The sequence below is a fragment of the Callorhinchus milii genome, unplaced genomic scaffold, assembly GCF_018977255.1.
Source record: "Callorhinchus milii isolate IMCB2004 unplaced genomic scaffold, IMCB_Cmil_1.0 Scaffold3, whole genome shotgun sequence".
Taxonomy (NCBI): Eukaryota; Metazoa; Chordata; class Chondrichthyes; order Chimaeriformes; family Callorhinchidae; genus Callorhinchus; species Callorhinchus milii.
In genome coordinates, this window is record NW_024704744.1 from 21,047,312 (window position 1) to 21,065,810 (window position 18,499).

Sequence of the window (18,499 nt, forward strand, 5' to 3'; positions counted from 1 at the left end):
AACATCGTCTTGGAAAATTGTAGACTTAAACGTCGACGTGACTGCCAGAGTCTTGGTTAAACTTTTTATTTCCGGAAACCATGACTCACAGCGGAGAAAATAGCACTCCAGCAATTGTGCCAATTACGTAATTTTAAAGTGTTGCCAATGCAGATGGTCAGGAGTGCACTCATGGTATCAGCTCCATGTTGACTGCATCATCGTTGATGTAAGGAAACTGCTTGTAGGCATTTGCATTTCTCGAGAGTTTATTGTGTACTCCTCGAGGGTTTCAAAGGGGATGAGACATTGCGAAACTGATGGACCGGCGCTCCGGGCGGTGCTGTGCAGTGCTGTACTGTGCGGCGCAGTGCTGTGCGGTGTAACACAGCGCAGTCCCGGCGCTGAGCGCCTCGCGGGCGGCGACAATGACTCGCTGACGTCACCAGGCCCGCCCTCCCTCTCTCCACATTGGTTGCAATGCGTCCCGTCTCGCGCTGTGATTGGAGGGCCGCCCTGTCAATCGGCGTACGTCAGGCCGGTGGGGGTGTGGACTGGCTGTTGTCAGGCGGCGGCTCCTGAGAGACAGACAGTTGGAGACCGAGAGCGAACCAGAGAGTGAGACACAGAGAGACAGAGACCACTGGAGAGGCACAGACAGAGGGGCGGCGGCGGCTCACACTCTCACACTCAGGCCCAGGTCCCGCCACAGCAGCGCCGTCACCGCCGGAGTGTCGTGTCGTGTCCCCTGGAGTCGACACCATGAGTTTGAAATCTTACCGGAGCCGTTTATCCGGCACGAGATGCTGCCTGTTCTGTGACGTCCGGATCGGCACTATCATCCTCGGGACAGGATACATGGTGGGTGTGTATGGTCTGTGTACATGGTGGGGGTGTATGGTCTGTGTACATGGTGGGTGTGTATGGTCTGTGTACATGGTGGGTGTGTATGGTCTGTGTACATGGTGGGGGTGTATGGTCTGTGTACATGGTGGGGGTGTATGGTCTGTGTACATGGTGGGGGTGTATGGTCTGTGTACATGGTGGGGGTGTATGGTGTGTGTGTGTATATGGTTTGTATACATGGTGGGTGGGTGTGTACATGGTGGGTGGGTGGGTGTGTACATGGTGGGTGTGTACATGGTGGGTGGGTGGGTGGGTGTGTACATGGTGGGTGGGTGGGTGGGTGTGTACATGGTGGGTGGGTGGGTGTGTACATGGTTGGGACGTCTCCCTGACATGAAAGGCGCTATGCAAATGTAATTTTGTTGTGTGTGTATGTGTGTACATGGTGTGTGTGTACATGACGAGTTTGAGAGTACATATGTGTGTGTACACGTGGTAGGTGTGTGAGTGGGTGTTTCTATACAGATGGTGGATGTGATTGTCTGTGTATATGGTGTGTGTGAGAGATTGTGATAGTATACATACACTAAGCGGATGTCAGGCGCAGCAGCAACTAAGAAGGCGAACGGCATGTTAGCGTTCATTTCGAAAGGTTTAGAATATAAGAGTAGGGAAGTCTTGCTGCAACTGTATAGGGCCCTGGTGAGGCCGCACCTGGAGTACTGTGTGCAGTTTTGATCTCCTTATTTAAAAAAGGACATACTTGCCCTAGAGGGGGTGCAGCGTAGATTCACTCGGTTAGTTCTTGGGATGAGGGGACTGACCTATGAGGATCGGCTGAATAAACTAGGGCTGTATTCTCTAGAGTACAGAAGAATTAGGGGGGATCTTATTGAAACATATAAGATTCTTAAAGGGCTGATAAAGTAGACACCGAGGGACTGTTTCCCCTGGTAGGAGAATCTATAACCAGGGGTCACAGTCTTAAAACTAAGTGTCAGCCCTTTAGAACAGAGTTGAGGAAACATTTCTTCACTCAGAGGGTAGTGAACTTATGGAATTCACTACCCCAGAAGGGTGTAGATGCTCAGTCCTTGAACATTTTCAAGGCTGAGAGTGATAGATTCTTGAACAATAGAGGGATTAGGGGATATGGGGATAGGGCAGGTAATCAGAGTTAGGTGAGAAGATCAGCCATGATCTTATTGAATGGCGGAGCAGGCACGAAGGGCCGAATGGCCTACTTCTGCTCCTAATTCTTATGTTCTTATGTTCTGTGTACATGGTGGGTGCGAAGAGAGAGAATGTGCGTGTTAACCTGGTGGTTGCGAGAAAGTGTGGGTGAGTGTATATGGTGGGTGAGTGTTTGTACATTGTGGGCATGTGTATGCGTGTGAATGGTGAGGGTGTGTGCGCGTACTGTGAGGTTGTGTGCACACACACGGTGAGGAACTCTGTGGTTTGGAGACTTAAGTATGGTGATGGGTTTCTGCGTTGTGTTGGATTACCTAATGCACAAAAGAAAACACTTAATCTCTGATCATGGCATGCGTTTACTCCCTTGGACATGTTTGGCCGAATGGCCTTCTTCTGTGATGTGCTGTACATTTCTACGGTTTCCCTTCAATAGTGGCTAGGTTTTGAACTATCGTGCTCCAGCCCTCTTCCATAACAATTTAGCCTTGCTCCCTGTTCCCTACTTTCAAAACCATTCCTTAAAACACACATCTTTGACCAAACCTTCAGTCAACATCATATTTCCCTCCTCAAGTGTCCACAATTACTCTAATGTTCTAACTGTTTTGGTGCTTTGAGATATTCGTTTAACAGGAAAGCAAACCAAGATATTTCAAAATTAATTTCCTTATTTACAATCAGATAACAGACTGGAAGAGGAAGCCCCAAACATTTTATGTACAACTAAAGAAAAAAATCCAGTCTTCGTCATCTGCAAACTAAACTAGTAATTTGCTGCCTAGCAGTCCGCTTGCTCCCTCAGCTCGGCAGGCATTGCCCTGCTTCATCACCCCCTCCATGCCTATGTTTCACATCCCCCTCACTACCTCCCAACTCTCTGGAACTCCTTTCCAGATTCCCCTCAGCTCACACCTTCCCTCGCCTCCTTCAAGGTTCGTCTCAATACCTACCTCTTCTTCAGGCATCTTCCTCTTCTCCAGGACCCTACGCCTCTCAAATCCATCCCAGATGTAATGCAAATTCTCAACTGTTCAGTGCCTTGGGTGGGGGAGGGATGTTTCCCAACATGATAGACACTATAGAAATATAATTTACTGTAATTTTTTATAATAATAATCCATGAATTTGATACAGTGCATTATCACATCATCAAGATGTCTCTAAGCATTTCCCTCGGAGAAGTTCCTCTTCTAATAAGGCCATGGGATCTTTAATATCTACTGGAACATGCAGACAGGGCCTCAGTTTAATGTCTCTTCTCAAGAACAGACCTCTGATAATAACAGTACTCCTCCAGCACTGCATTCTCACCCTAGAATGAGTTCAAATTCTTGATCAAAGCAAACTTTGAACAGCATAAATAAGTTTGCTTGGATTGTGACAAGTGGCAATGCTTCAAAAAGTAGGTATTGAGAATATCTGTTTACAGGATCAGCTAAGAAACTGCTCGAGGAGGAGTTGTATTAGAGAAGACTTTAACATAAAATTTTCATGAAATCGGACTTGTGTAGTAATGAACAGTTTTCAGGAAACAGGATGTGGAAGTGAAAGGTGATGATGCATTTTGTAAAGCAAACACAAAATGTATGCTAAATGTTGGCAATGTAGCTCTTGACTATGTTCTGTATATTTGGGAAAAGAATCAATGTTGAATCAAGTACTGTATTTAACTTCAAGATGCTAGATAGGTGACCTGAAGAGATTAAATTTGATTCACCTGAAAATGATTCACATAGCATTTATTGCCTTGGCAAATTGCAAGCATTGATGCGTTTTGAAGATTTGGCTATCGACCAAATTCCTTGATTCCAGATTCTACCACAAGCAAATCAAATGTTTTTAAAATTCTGTATGCCACTAATCTTCCCATTGATGTTGCAATTCAGGAGGTGGATGAGCCTAGACCAATCAATAAATGCATTGATTTAGTTGATTTAGTGACAAAACGGGTCAGACTGGACAGGGAGCTACATACCTAAAATGCTGTACTAACGTCACTGGATCATGCCTAACACTGGATTCTCCAACACCTTGTATTTACTCTAGTTTTACTGTCAAGTCTTTGATAAGTTCTAATTTTCTAAACTTAATACTGAGGCTCTCCTGCTTGATTCCCGTCGGCAGCTTCTCACTTCAGGGGGAGAATGTCAACCTGTGACCTGCGTAGAAGCTGACTCCACCTCATGGAGCTATTGCAGAAACTCAGTGTCTTGAAACCCAAATTGTTCCAATCCCAGTTGTTTAACCCCAAATGTCCTTCAAAAGCTGCATTCTAGGCTCTCACTTGCTCATTTTCTCCTCCGCAACAAAGCCTGCCTCTCCCAATAATTCTTCCCCCTGGCTCCTGAGACCCTTGCTGATCTCTTCATCACATCCAGCCATCATTATTTCAGTGCCAAGCTGCAGACCACTCAGAACTCTGAACCCATGTCTTCTCTTGCACCAGGATTTGTGAGTTCATGACCCCCCCCCCATCCATGTTCAGATTCACTGCCTCCTCATCCTCTAGTGGATTGAGTTCAAGATCCCTACAGGACTAAGCTCCACTGTCTCGGCTAAATCTTTGCTCAAAGCAGCCTGTTTAATGTCTTCCAACCTATCTGCCCCACCATTGTTAGACAAGTTTTTAACTATTTTGCCCCTGCTCTCTGACACTCCATCCCTCTACTTAGCCCCCTCCCTTCCTAGTTTCAAGACTCATCTTTTTGACCATGCTTTTGGCCAGCTTCCTCCCCCCACTGCCGTAGTCTGGGCTCCCGGTCAGCTCACTTTCAGACCGATTGCCTTCTGATATGCAAGGCGCTATGTACAGTAAATGTAAATTCACGTAAATCAAGGTGTTTCAGGAAATAAACAGGATTTAGGACCATTTCTTTCTGGTGCTTTGTTTTATCTTTTTCGATTTTAATTTCTACATTGAATTTTAGAATGTTGTCCTCATTTTGTTGGTCAGGAGATATTACTACAAAAACTGCACTCTTTCCTTTTTATCATTTGAAAACACTGTAATAACTGGGCATTGTGTGTATTTACAATGTACTGAATTTCAAATACACACAATGTATGTTGCAAATACCCAACAAATCTGGTTACCGGTGTACAATATTAGGGACTCCCCACTTGCTTACATTATATGTTGAAAATTAATATATATTGTTTGTCTTATTGTTTTCTGTAAAACCAAAAGAAATGCTATATTCGGAAGCATTTGACTTGATCTGAGTTTCATGAACGTTTATAATATTAGTGTCACTAAAAACATCAATACATGATTTGGCAAGAAGTCCAGTTTGAGTAAACCTGAATAATGCCTGTGATTGAGGGTCGTACGTAAGGGAACCATCCCCTTCTCCCTGTTGCTATTTCAAAGAAGTTTGGGAGTTTTTCTCATGGGTTATTCTGGCGTACAAGTCATCTTTTTCTTAGATTCAAATTAATTGACTGCTCAAATTGGTTATTATTACTTATTTAACTGTTATGAAGTTTGAGTTTAAAAGCACTGTTTGAGTTTAAAATCCTCTTCCTCACTTTTAAAGGGCTCTCCGATTTTGTGTCTTCCTACCTCCCTCTGTGACTTATTAACACCATAACAACCTGTCTGCTCCCTCCGGACTTCAGGGATTGGCCTGCTCCACGGCCCCTGCCCTGACTGCCCCACCATTGGCGATTGGGCCTTCAGGTTTTCTGCCACCACCCTTTGGAACGCCATTCCACAGTCCCTTGGCCACATAGAGACAGGAGTAGGCCATTCAGCCCCTCGAGCCTGTTCTGACATTCCATAAGTTCAATTACACGCCCTTGCCCTGTATCCCGTAATACCCTGACCTAACAAATAACTATCGACCTTAGTCTTGAAGATGTCATTGAACCCAGCATCCGTAGCCTTTTGGGGGAGAGAATTCCAGATTTCCTCACCCCCTTCCTTTAAGGCAAGGAGGGGGCAAGGCGAAGGGACTGTGAGATGGATTTCCTATGTCAAGACCCTCCTCTTCGAACGCACCTTCAGTCTCCCTCCTACTCCCACCCTCCTTGCCTTCCACCCCTCCTAATCCCAACCCCCAGCTTCGGTGCATATCCTTGACTGTCTAGTGCAGTTGTCCCATCTGTCTGTATTCAGGTGAGCGTTAAAGATTTCAAAGACTTGATCCAAAAGTAAAGGAATGTTTTCATCAGTGCCTCTCCCCAAATTATCCTGTTCAGTACTTGCCAGCACCTGATCCTTTCTGGTTCAAATTCCATCAACCTCTCTAGTTGCTTGTCCAACCTTGACGATTACATTCATGGTGATCAACTTCACCATCAGCTGTGCTCCACCTTCCATAAATGCCAACTCTTCCAAAACTCTGCAGATTGAGTTGTTTCCCAAGCAAGACTCTGTACATCTATTGCATCTATCCTGGCTCCCAGTACAACAGATGAACTTTAACCTGATCTGCCAACATGTGATAAACTGGTGAAACAGGCTTGAGGTTTTAAAGGACTCCTCTTATTTTCAATTTTCATAAGTTTCCATTTCTTATTCCTGCTCCTTATTCCTATTTCAAATGTTCTGAGCTGTAATTAAATAGACTATGAAGTCATTATATAAGTGCAAATAGTTTTCTTAATTTCCACTTCTGTCCAAATTTTGTAGCTGATGTCTTAAAATTTTAGATTATTGTGACACAGAATATGCGAGAGAGGTTATTGTAGAACTGTCATTTTATGAGATCCATGTCAAGTAAGCATTGCAAACAAATTCAGGATTCCTAATAAAATTACACAGAATTGTAATAACCTTACAAAATTTGGAATATCTCACTTTATAGTTGGGGGAAAAAAAATATTATAGTATATTGCTTGACATTGTGTATGTCTAGAGCTTGTTTTATTATCTGAGTGCAAAATGAATTATTGCAGCGATTGAGAGGATACATAGGAGAGCAAGCAAAATGATTGAGGGGATGGAGGGACTGGTCTACGAGGAGCGATTAGATAAACTGGGCATGTTCACAATGGAGTAGAGGTTGAGAGGCGATATGATTATGGCCTTTAAGATTCTAAAGGGAATAGGTAAAGTAGATCATGACAAGCTGTTTTATCTTATATTGAACAGTAGAACTACCAGACACTTGTACGACTGAAGAAGGGGAAATTCAGAACACATCTGCGGAAACATTACTACAGTGAAAGAATAGTAAATTTATTGAATAGGCTTCTTAGGGAGACAGTGGAAGCAGAAAATGGTATTTGTTTCAAGAACATATTAGATAGATTTCTGCTATAAAATAATATCTTGGGATATAGTGTACAGTTTAGAACACTCTATGTCGAGTGACTGCTAAGATGGTGGGAGGAGAATTAAATAGACCTTGGTCTTTTTTCGCCTGGCAAATTCTTATGTTCTTAATGTATTCTTTTGAAAAAGGTGGTGAATTTGCTGATGGGCATTTTACTGACTGTGGCAGTGACACACCCTGAAAGTGTACCCCCACTGGGGATCCAATATGAAGTCATTGGAAATTACTATTCTTCAGAGAGGGTTGCAGGTATGTATTCTATTACATTTTGACATTTAAGTTTGTCCAGTACATCGTCATAAAGACTTTTATGATCCACAGACTTGCAGACTGATGCACTGATACAGCCTTTGCACTCAGACCTATCTGATCTATGGAGGCAAACATGTACCTTAACTCAGCCCCTTCTTCAATTTGTCTTCTCTCAACCTCTCACTCTAGATTTATTCCTGGTCATCTTTGCAATCAAAAATAGAACCTTTCTGATCACATCTTCACCACCTTCAAACTACACATTGTTTTAACTGTCTCAGGCTATCTCATATATTGATCTGGGGGGGTGGGAGGGGGCGGAAAATACCCAGTAGCTCCCTCACCTGCATTTATTTTTTGCTACATCATTAAAGCCTCAGTGAATCTCAGCAACAATCTGCTTCTGATATAGTTGTTCCACAAAAGACTTTGCTTTTAAACTTCCTCCCATTCCAGCTCTGTCAACTAGTTTTCTGGTGCACTTTGAGTGTTCTTTTATATAATTGACATTGTATACCTGTTGTTTGTAGGATTGTCCTGTAGTTGTAGCAGATTTTAGCACATATCAGCTGTTTGGACAAATACGATTCTGCTGATGTGAAATGTTTTTGCTTTTGTCTTTCTCCACACTGCACAATGGCACTAGAACATTTGGGAAGATGACCAATGTCAGTGTTAAAAGTGTTTTCAATGTAAATTCTGAAACAACATTGTCTTTCATTTTAGTGATAATTGCTTTTGTGCATAATTGAGAAATATGCACTTTTGTGTTCAAGTGAAATTTGATTCCTGCCAAGTACTTTGCCAAAGAATTAAAACACATTCTGGGACTATTGATTTTGGTTTTAAAATCTCCTTGAAGCTACAAAGGAACATTGTAACTGCTTCAACATTCATTCTGTGTGTGTAAAAAAAAGCTTTGAAAGGTACACTTGCCACACGGCAAATTAGCAAAAGAATTATAAAAGTTGATATTTTCAAGGCTTTGGCTTATTTATCTAAGGTGTCAGACTGACACGGTTGGTAGCATGATCTCTTCTGAGTCAGCAGGTTGTGTGTTCAAGCCCACGTCAGGACTTTGAACCTGTAATCTTGGCTAACACTCCAATAGTGTGCTGGGGGAGCACTGCAATATCAGAGTGCAACATCTCCTTCAGGTGAGATGTTAAATCAAGGTCCCGTCAACCTGCAGAGGTGGGCATTAAAGATTCCATGACTATTTGAAAAGTGAAATGAATTTCTCTTGATGTCCTCGCCAACAGGTAAAATTGGACATTCACTTAATGGCTGTTTGTGCACATTGCTGTGCACACATTGGATATCATGTTTATTTGCAAAATATAGAGTTTCAACACTTTTCGATAAATCCTTTAAAGCGATTTGAGACATCCTGCCAACATAAGCCCAATTCTATATCACAAGAATGGTCTGGAAGAAGAAGGCTATTTGGCCTATCCGATCTCATCCCTCCAGAATACCCATCCTCCCATTGCTTTTGCACCCCCGCCGCTCCCCTCACTCACTGCATCAAGAAGCTTTTTAAATGAGCTCAGTGTCCTGACATCTACCAAATTTCCTGGCAACCTGTTCCAATTGTTGATTACCTTTTGCATATAAAAAACTCTAATATCTGTCCTGAAATTGCCCTTTACAGCTCTAAATTTAGTTCCTCTTGTTCTACTGTCATGAAACATTCTAAAGTAATCATCTGGGTTGCAAGGATTTTATTTATTAAATTCTGGGGCTAAACTCCCAGGATAGACAGAATACTCAATTTTCTCATGCTGTAATAGAAGAAAATTTACACAAAATAATGTCATTATGGACCCTCTTCAACATGGAACTGGAAAAAATGGTGTTCCAGCAAACATGCTCTCATCACAAATCACAAGTAATCTTTCCCATTGCAGACTTTATCCCATTAATTTAACTTATTTGAAGGAAACTTCTACAAAAATACCTTCTGATCTGAGAGGAACATTCCAGAATATTCATTCACCTGTCTTCATTGTTCAAACTCTGCTTATTTCCCCTCTCCTCCGATAACATGCATAAGCAGAAAAAAAAATTGTGTCATCATTTTAATTTCTACATATTTCCATTTCTCATCCGATTTTTAAGGAAAGGAAATGCGTGGTTGCCTCCGTCCATTTAGTTGTGGAGTGGCCTTGATAATGTTAATTGCTAATCTGATACTATGGAAAAGTATTTCCAAACATTAAAACCTTTAATGTTGACATCTGTGATGGTGTTTATTTTAGGTAATAGATAATTGAAGCTTTTTGGCCTACTTGGATTTACTTTTCAGAAATCTTACGAAGTCAGACATAAGATATATGTGTTATCAAAATAGCTGCACATCTGTATTCTGATTAATCACAAACACATTTTTTCAGTACCTAAATAAGTATCAATGCTGAATTAATCAAACCGTTTCCAAATTATTTATCTCACCTTGATTTTGAATGTTCATCCTGTAAATGCAAGATATGTGATATACAACAACACTTTGGACTTAAATAGCCCCCTCCACGCAGGGTAGTGTCTCAGAGTGTTTAGCGGGGGGGGGGGGGGGGCCTGACTCCGAGCCGCGGGGTGGGGTGGCCGTAAGCACTGTCGAAGAGGAAAGTTTTCAGCCGGGACTTGAAACAGGAGAGAGGGGACAAGGTGGAGGGATTGAGGATGTTCCAGAATTTCGGGGCGTAGCAGCTGAAAGTGCGACCTCCGATATTGGGGCGGAGGGTGCGAGGGACGATGCCAGTCAAGCGGAGGCGCCGGGTGGTGGATTCGGGAGTGATACTTATTTAGGTCAGAGAGATGGGGAGGTGCCAGAGAGAGAAGGGATTTGAACACAATATGGCCTGGATTTATATGTTGACCTGACTGGTGAATTAATACTAACTCCCATGTTTGGAGTTTAACATAACAAATATCATTCCATGGATTTCCCTTGAGTGATTTTGTCCCTCCTCTCCTTTCTACTTAGAAAATGCTTGTGTTGGATTTACCATCTCACTTCTGATGTTTACCATTAGTGCCATGTTAGTGTATGGTGCAATCACTGTAAGTATTGTTTTAGCACAATGTGCAACTTAATTAGAGATCTGATTTACTTAAATGCAGTGTTTGTTGGGACATAATTCACAATTGTATTTGTCAACTAATAAATTGGTTTGGAGTCTTGTAGTGTATTGGTTAGAGCACTCGCCTTACAAGCGAGAGGACCCGGGTTTGATATCCGGGCAGGCCGAAACCTTTGGCAAACAATAATTTAGTCATTAAATCCATGACTGCTGTGTGCAATTGGCCGCCACCATTTGTCCACAAAATTTGCGTTACAGTATGTTCTGTGACTCCCTTTTTGAGACTTCTCAATGGTGTGATAAAACGCTATATCAAATGTAAGGTTTATTATTATTAAATCTTTCTTTCCTTAGTATCGTGGACGCTGGCTGATTCCATTCTTCTGCTACCTATTGTTTGACTTTGCCCTTTCCTGCCTTGTTGCCATCAGTTCCCTCACCTATGTGCCCAGGATTAAGGACTACCTTGAGCAGTTGGTAAGTGTAAGTCTTTAAAAGGATTAGTATTTGTTATCATGATTAGGCAATATTAAAGTGTTGCTTGTTATGAAAGTATGACTTATTTTTATCTGGCATACCAGACCCAGTATTTGCGCCATTTTAGTTCATATGTTTTTCACTTAAACATTTGAAACAATAACATTACAGTGTAACATTAATGTTGGTATCCAACAATCTTTTTAGATGGAAATAAAGGAAACAATGTCTGTTTGTATTTCTTAATTAATACATTGTATACTATTTGGCAACTCTATTAGGTTAATATCATTTTCTGTTCCTAGCAGAACAATATCCTCCATACAGGAGGTAACCATTCAGCCATTGATCTTATTCTGCCAGTATATGAGATCATAATAATAATAAAAAATAAATATATGATTATTATGAGATCATGACAGATATTCTAATCCTATTTTTCTGCTTTTTCTCTGTATCCCTCAATACTTCCGAAGTTGATTTGCCTGTATGACCTGCTTATTAATCTGTAAAATGACACACATAACCAGATATTTATAATAAGATTAAATGATTTATTTCAATAATTTGAAAGTGATTTATTTAATTAATTAATTTATTTAATCGTGGAGTCCTGTAGCTCAGTGGTTAGAGCACTCGCTTTGCAAGCGAGAGACCTGAGTTCAATCCCAGGCAGGGCGAAATCGTGGGCAAGTTTCCTTACTCCACACACCTAATAATAATCCCTCCAAAAACCAAAAACAATAATAAATTGATCATTTTCAATCCACGACTGTTTGTGGGACATTGCTGTGCGCAATTGGCTGCCGCGTTCGCCCACAAATATACAGTCAATTCACTCTACAGTGTGTACTGTGAAGCGCTTTGGGACGTCCTCCCGACGTGAAAAGCGCTATATCAATTGCAAGGATTATTATTATTATTATAATTATGTTTTTTAAGGTGATATCAGACTAGTGATCTGCTGTGATACCCTTGCCAATGTGTGCCACCTAGTGGCTGGATATTGAATACGAAGGCATCTTTCCCGACATATTGTTTGCTTTTCTGCCTCCTTTGAAGAAAGCACTTTTTTTCCTTTACTTCCTTCTGCAACTTCAGTGGTATAACTGAGATTAGAAACTCAGATTCTACAGCACAGAAAGATGCCATTCAACCTATCGTGGCTGTACCAGTTTTGTGAAAGAACTATTTAGTTGCCCTGTTCTTTCTCAATACATACATTTGCAAAGCTCTTGTCACTCTATAATTTAGAATGTTATAGAACTGATGTGCTCATTTAACTGGTGGCTTTAATGTACAGCACAATTTAGTTCTTAAGACAAATGTTCTTTTTCTTTCAGCCTGATTTTCCTTATAAAGATGACTTACTTGCATTGGACTCCAGTTGCCTCCTGCTGATAGTTTTGCTTTCCTTCACTATTCTGATTACTATCAAGGTAAGAACATTCACTATTAGCATAATTTAAGCACATGTTGCTGTCTTAAATTCTTGTTAGTACTGAAATATCAATCAAAATTGAAAGGTTTTATTTACATTAATATGATTTAATTATTAGTGAAATGTTTCATATCTAATACTTTAGCTTGTACCTTAACCACAAACATAATTTTTTTAAAAATGTGTTGTTCAATGTATTTAGTACAATATCAAGATGAATAATTTCATCAAAATAGTTGTTGTAGAATTGAAGCTATATATTTAATTGTACATTTATCAGTTTTTGATAGATGTGCCTTTATTGTTTCTGTTACTTTTAAAATTAATCTTATTGCAGGATGACTCCTGGTACAATATCCCATTAATTAGATGTTGAATCACAGGATCTTTATCAAAAGGAATCTCTTTCAAATTAGGTACATATCTGGTACAGGTCTTGGTGAAGCATTCATTATAAAGAATGACACAATTTGTAATCGTTCGAAACTGACTTAGGGTCACTTTTGCAGTTTGTCATCCAAATCAAGTTGTAACTGCTTTAATCAAATACAGTTGCAAACTACATGGTTTAGCATTAGAATCCTTCAGATGAGAATCCTTTCTGTCCTTCGGATGAGATGTTGTGAGGTCATGTCTCCCTGTTCAGATCCCGGTGTCCTGGTCAACAACCTCCCAAAAAATTGGTCACTCACTCCATGGCTGTTTGTGGGACATTCCTGTGCGCAAACTGGCTTTCTGCATTTTGCCTACAAAGTATAGTCAGACCACCTTGCAATCTAGACTATGATAGGCTTTGAGAAATTTTGACTGTTTTAAGGTGCTGTATTAAATATAAGTAGCACTACAAATACCAATTACAAATCATTTCATGCCCTGCCACCTCCCTACCTCTCTGACATACTTGTAGCCCATTCCTCAGCTGGCTCCAGTCTCCTGAATGTCCCTCGTCCCCTCTACTCCTCTAACAGCAATCATGCTTTCAGCCACAACCCCAGAGCTCAACCCCACCGCCTTGCCCCCTCCAGGCCCATCTTCAAATCCCACCTGAAGAACTTCTTCCTGATTGTACCAATTGGTATCAAGCTCCACCAATGTTAAGCACTCTGAAATGTTGCTTCGTGTGAAGGGCACTATATAAATGCAGGTTGTTGTAGCAATTTTCCTGTATTGCTTGGAAACATAAACATTCAGCAAACAATAGTATCCATTAACTCCTAATTAAAATCACAGGTGCCATTGTGTTAAATTATATTTATTTAGAATATCAACACGACTTTGAGTCACGTACTTTTTTGTAAATGTCTTTATGTGCATAGAACTGGACCATGGGTTAATAAATTCACTGATTGTTATTATGCCTTTGCACAGGCTTATTTTATAAATTGTGTGTGGAACTGCTACAAGTACATCAACAATAGGAACATGCCTGAGATTGCAGTGTATCCAGCATTTGAAACTCCTCCACAGGTATGTAAATATTTTAAAAATAATGGGGTATTGGAGTAAACCATTCCTCTAACCTTCCATGGTGAGGGAGAAAGGGAGTAAGATTGAACATTAGTGAGTCATTATTGATTTGGAATCTGCTGGTCTCTGGCAGCTGTGTTTCCAATGCAAGTTCAGACATGTTTCCAGTGATATATATCCAGAAGATGTTGCAATTGGAAGCAAGAATCTTAGATTTTTTTTCTCCATTCACCAGGGGTACTGAGGCGTTTGTGGTAATCCTTATATGTCATTCAGATCAAGTCAACACACACTGAAAACCTAATTGTTTGAGTGGTTCGACTGACATGCTAAAGTGCTTTCAATTGTTCTTGAGTTCAATTCCAGGCAGGGCGAAATCTTGGGCAAGTTTCCTTACTCCACACGCCTAATAATAATCCCTCCAAAAAAACAAAACAATAATAAATTGGTCATTTTCAATCCATGACTGTTTGTGGGACATTGCTGTGCGCAATTGGCTGCCGTGTTCGCCCACAAATATACAGTCAATTCACTTTACAGTATATTCTGTGAAGCGCTTTGGGACGTCTAAAAGACGTGAAAAGCGCGATATCAAATGCAAGGATTATTATTATTCTTGGGGCGGCGTATTTCCTCCCTTTTCACTTTTACTTGAAAGTTAATAATAATAATTATTATTATTATTATTATTATTATTACTTGAAAGTTGAGTTGTACGGGAATAGAGTTGTATTAGTGCTCAAACCTTCATTAAGTAGTTATTCTTTAGAATTTGGATAGTGAGTGTCAGCAGCAGGACAATTATCCTCGCTCAAAAAATGCAGAATAGAAATAAGAGGGAATACCAGATAGCAATTGGAGGAATCGTGGTTGATCATGATTCCTCCCTTCTCCCCCCCTCACCCACCACCCTCCCGGGCACTGAAATGCTATCCCTGTGAAGGGCGCTATATATAGTGAACTCCTAATAATAAGATGCTGGATAATATCATCACATGTCGTATGTCTTCCTGGTTTCAGTATACTGGCTACTTCCTATGTAAAATGTGAATAAGGCCCCCCCATCCCCCTTATTTCATCACAAGCTTATAACATGTAAAGTTGCATTCTATACATCCCAGTAAGTAAAATATCAGATATATCATTGGAGCAAACTCACCTGCGCTCAGCCTCGCTGTGCACCAGGGCCGCTGATGCCCTTGGCCTCTTTGTAACACTAACAGTTCCTCGCTCTATGCAATGAACACTGACCAGGGATTGAACTTGTGATTCACTACTGCACCCGGAAGTCCAGTCTAAATTGAATCGTGGGGAGAACTCCTTATCTTTCTAACCAGCATTTCACTAAGAAGACAGAATGATACCTGTGTAGGCTAACTTTGCAGATGCTTTTTCTTAAACATATTTAGATTATGGCATGTCAAATCCAGTACTGTTTCCATGAGCAGAATTATTAAAAAGATCTATTTAGGTCTATATTCATGCATTTTTGGCGCCAGGCTAGTTGTGGGTTATTGTAATCCTTTGACGATTTGTTTTTGTTTTGTAGTATGTGCTGCCAACTTATGAAATGGCTGTGAAGATGCCAGAAAAAGATCCCCCACCTCCTTACATGTCCAATTGAACACCACACAAAGCAACAACAAAATGAGCTTTCCTCAGCAAATTCAAGCCTTGTTACCTTGCATTTAAAGCTTTAGCTTTGTAAGAAGTATTCTGTACTTGTATAAAGTTTCAGAATCTAAATCTAGAAAATTATATTTTGTATGTAAACATATAATTGAAGCTAAAGAGAAGCCTTGAATAGTGAAGATTTTTTTTTAGAAAATCTTCCTGCCCTGTTCCTTGACTAGTTAATATTTTCATTCTTTGTAGGTACAGATTTTTTTCCAATTGCTTTTTCATTGTAAGATGACCTGCTGGAAGCATTTCTATTTTTATATATTTGCCTGACGATGTTGCGAGAAAGCAATGGTAGGTTAAAATTGTTCTGCATTTAACCCCAGGAGAAGAAACATTTTGCGATAGTACAGGGCAAGACCTGATATTCTCAAAATATTCTGACCCAAGGCAAATTGTTAAATACCTGCTTTCAACCGCTAGGGGTTCCAGTGATCTTTTTAAATTCTAAGAAAGCCAGCTGCTGAGACATAAATTGTATACTACACCACAGTAGTTCCCTCCTTTTCACAGGACTATCCAACTTTGCATTCTATTTTAATGCAGACCCCACCATATTCTCTCTCCCAGACTGTTAGAGGTTTCATCCCTTTGACTGGTGGTTATTTTGTCCCTTGGGAATATGGAGATATACTGTTTGTGTGGAACAAATACATTATTTTTGTGCACTTTTCCTTCTAAAGCCTTATATATGTAATGTAATCCTTTTTGGAGGGGACAAATTAAACCTTATTTTGTAATGTTTATTCGAAATTTTACTCCTACATTATAGTTGTACGGGTATGAAGTTTCATTTAAGGATTCCAAGGAAATGGCATGCCGTACCTTTTGTGTTTTGTGATTTTAAGTATTAATAAATGTTTCAGTTTATAAAGCAAATAAACAGTTTTTTTTTGTACCAGTGACAATCCTCGGGTGGTTGGAGTTAGCGGTAAGTGTGATTTTCTTGGAGCTGAGCTGGCTCGGGAATGACATTATTGATAAATTAATGTGGACAGGTCCGAATCTGAATCAGTCCACCAATTGAAGTACAAGGAGTGAGGAGGGACAGCCACTATGATTGGCGTGTACGACAAACAACAGTGGAGTGACCTGAACTGTGACGTACTCAAACGGGATGGGGCTCTGTTGGCAGCATGTCAATCAATTCTCAATGGATCACTTTGTGATAAAGAGAGGAAAACATACTGCACAATTCGGCAGCGGCAGAGGTTCCAGTAAAACACAGAAGCCGAAAATAGGATGTTTATTTCAAACTGAGAATGCCAAGGCATCAGTGTGTGGTATGTGGTGACTTTCTGGCAAATGTGTTGTCTTAATAAACTATGGGAGGTGGAATTGTTTTTTTTCTTAGCTTAGGGAAACAAAGTTTGAGAACCCCTGATTTATAGCAATTGGTGTCACCTAGAAGGATCAAGGCACCATTTAAACATAGCTTTTCAAATAGTGCCATTTGGTCTTTGACCTCCACCCGAACTGGCAGACAACAACTAGGTGTAACATTTCATCCAAAAGGATAGCACATTTGACAATGTGGAACTACACCTGAGGATCAGCCTATTGGAGCTTGAAATCAAAACCTTCTGACTCAGAATCAAGAGCTCTACCAACAGAGCCAGGCTGTAGCACGAATATCATCACATTTCCACCAATTTTCCTTTCTCCTTTTATACTGAGTTTATGCTGGTCACTCTATGAACAGTGGTGTGATCTGGAAGCTTGCAGTTATGTTGGCTACTGGCATCAATATGGATGGGACAGTGGCAGAGTTCCACGCACAAGCACTCAAATACATACACAAAGAGCGATTCAGTGTCTCCTTGTACGATTGGTGTGTTTATACCTCCTGGAAGTAGTTGATGTGGCAATGGAAAAAGTAAATGGCTTTGCGGCTGAACATTTGAAAAAAAAATTCAAATCTATAATTGTGATAAAGTAATGATACAACAACTTAATAATAAATAATCTTGCATTTGATATAGTGCTTTTCACGTCTTCTCGACATCTCAAAACGCTTCACAGAATAGACTAAATGAATTGACTGTATATTTGTGGGCGAAACATGGCAGCCAATTGCACACAGCAGTGTTGTATTTATATAGCATCCCTCATGCAGGGTAGCGCCCCAGAGACTATACAATATTCTGGCAGGTGATGAGCTTGATGACATTGATGTGGACTGGTACAAGCACCATGGACTGGAGGACAAACACCAGGACAATGAAATCCTCACTAGCACTACTCCTGAGGTACAGCCAGCACATGATTTACTCCATAACAAATCCATAAATGACAACAAATTGCATTTTATATCATACCTTTCATGTTGGGAGGTTGTCCCAAGGTGCTGGACAGTCAATGGTTTGCACCCGAGCTGGAGGTTGGAGTCGAGAGGAATGGAGGGCAGGGGTGGTTGGAGTGGGACTGACTGCCGATGGTGGGGCAAGCAGGCTGGGGGACATGGACTGAGCTAGTGCCTGCCAAACAGAGGGAGTGGGCAGGTTGGTAAGGTGTTAGCAGGTCAAAGAGGTAGTGAGGAGCAGGGCCATCTCTGGAAGACAGGGAGCCAATGAAGCCGGGCGAGGATAGAGGTGATTGGCTTCTGGAGCTTTAGGGATGTGGGATCTTAAATTCAATTCGGTGCTTGACACTTGCGGAAACCCATCACTATGCTTAAGAGTACCCAAACCAAGCTGGGGAAGCTATACATAGGGACGCATTCTGCTTACCTAATTCCGGAAAGTATTAGGCGCAGGTTGGCAAGCCCAAGGCTTAGTTTAGCTTAATAACTTGAGGTT

The 18,499-nt window shown here is 40.9% G+C and overlaps 1 protein-coding gene across 1 annotated transcript; it reads left to right on the forward strand.

Annotated features, from left to right (window-relative positions):
* Nucleotides 1–570: 570 nt before the first annotated feature.
* laptm4a (lysosomal protein transmembrane 4 alpha) lies at nt 571–16,577 on the forward strand. Its single transcript, NM_001292157.1, is given in 7 exon segments — nt 571–840; nt 7,430–7,550; nt 10,540–10,616; nt 10,991–11,113; nt 12,457–12,552; nt 13,923–14,021; nt 15,571–16,577. Coding segments are annotated over 7 exon segments (690 nt in total). The 5' UTR covers nt 571–741; the 3' UTR covers nt 15,646–16,577.
* Nucleotides 16,578–18,499: the final 1,922 nt, after the last annotated feature.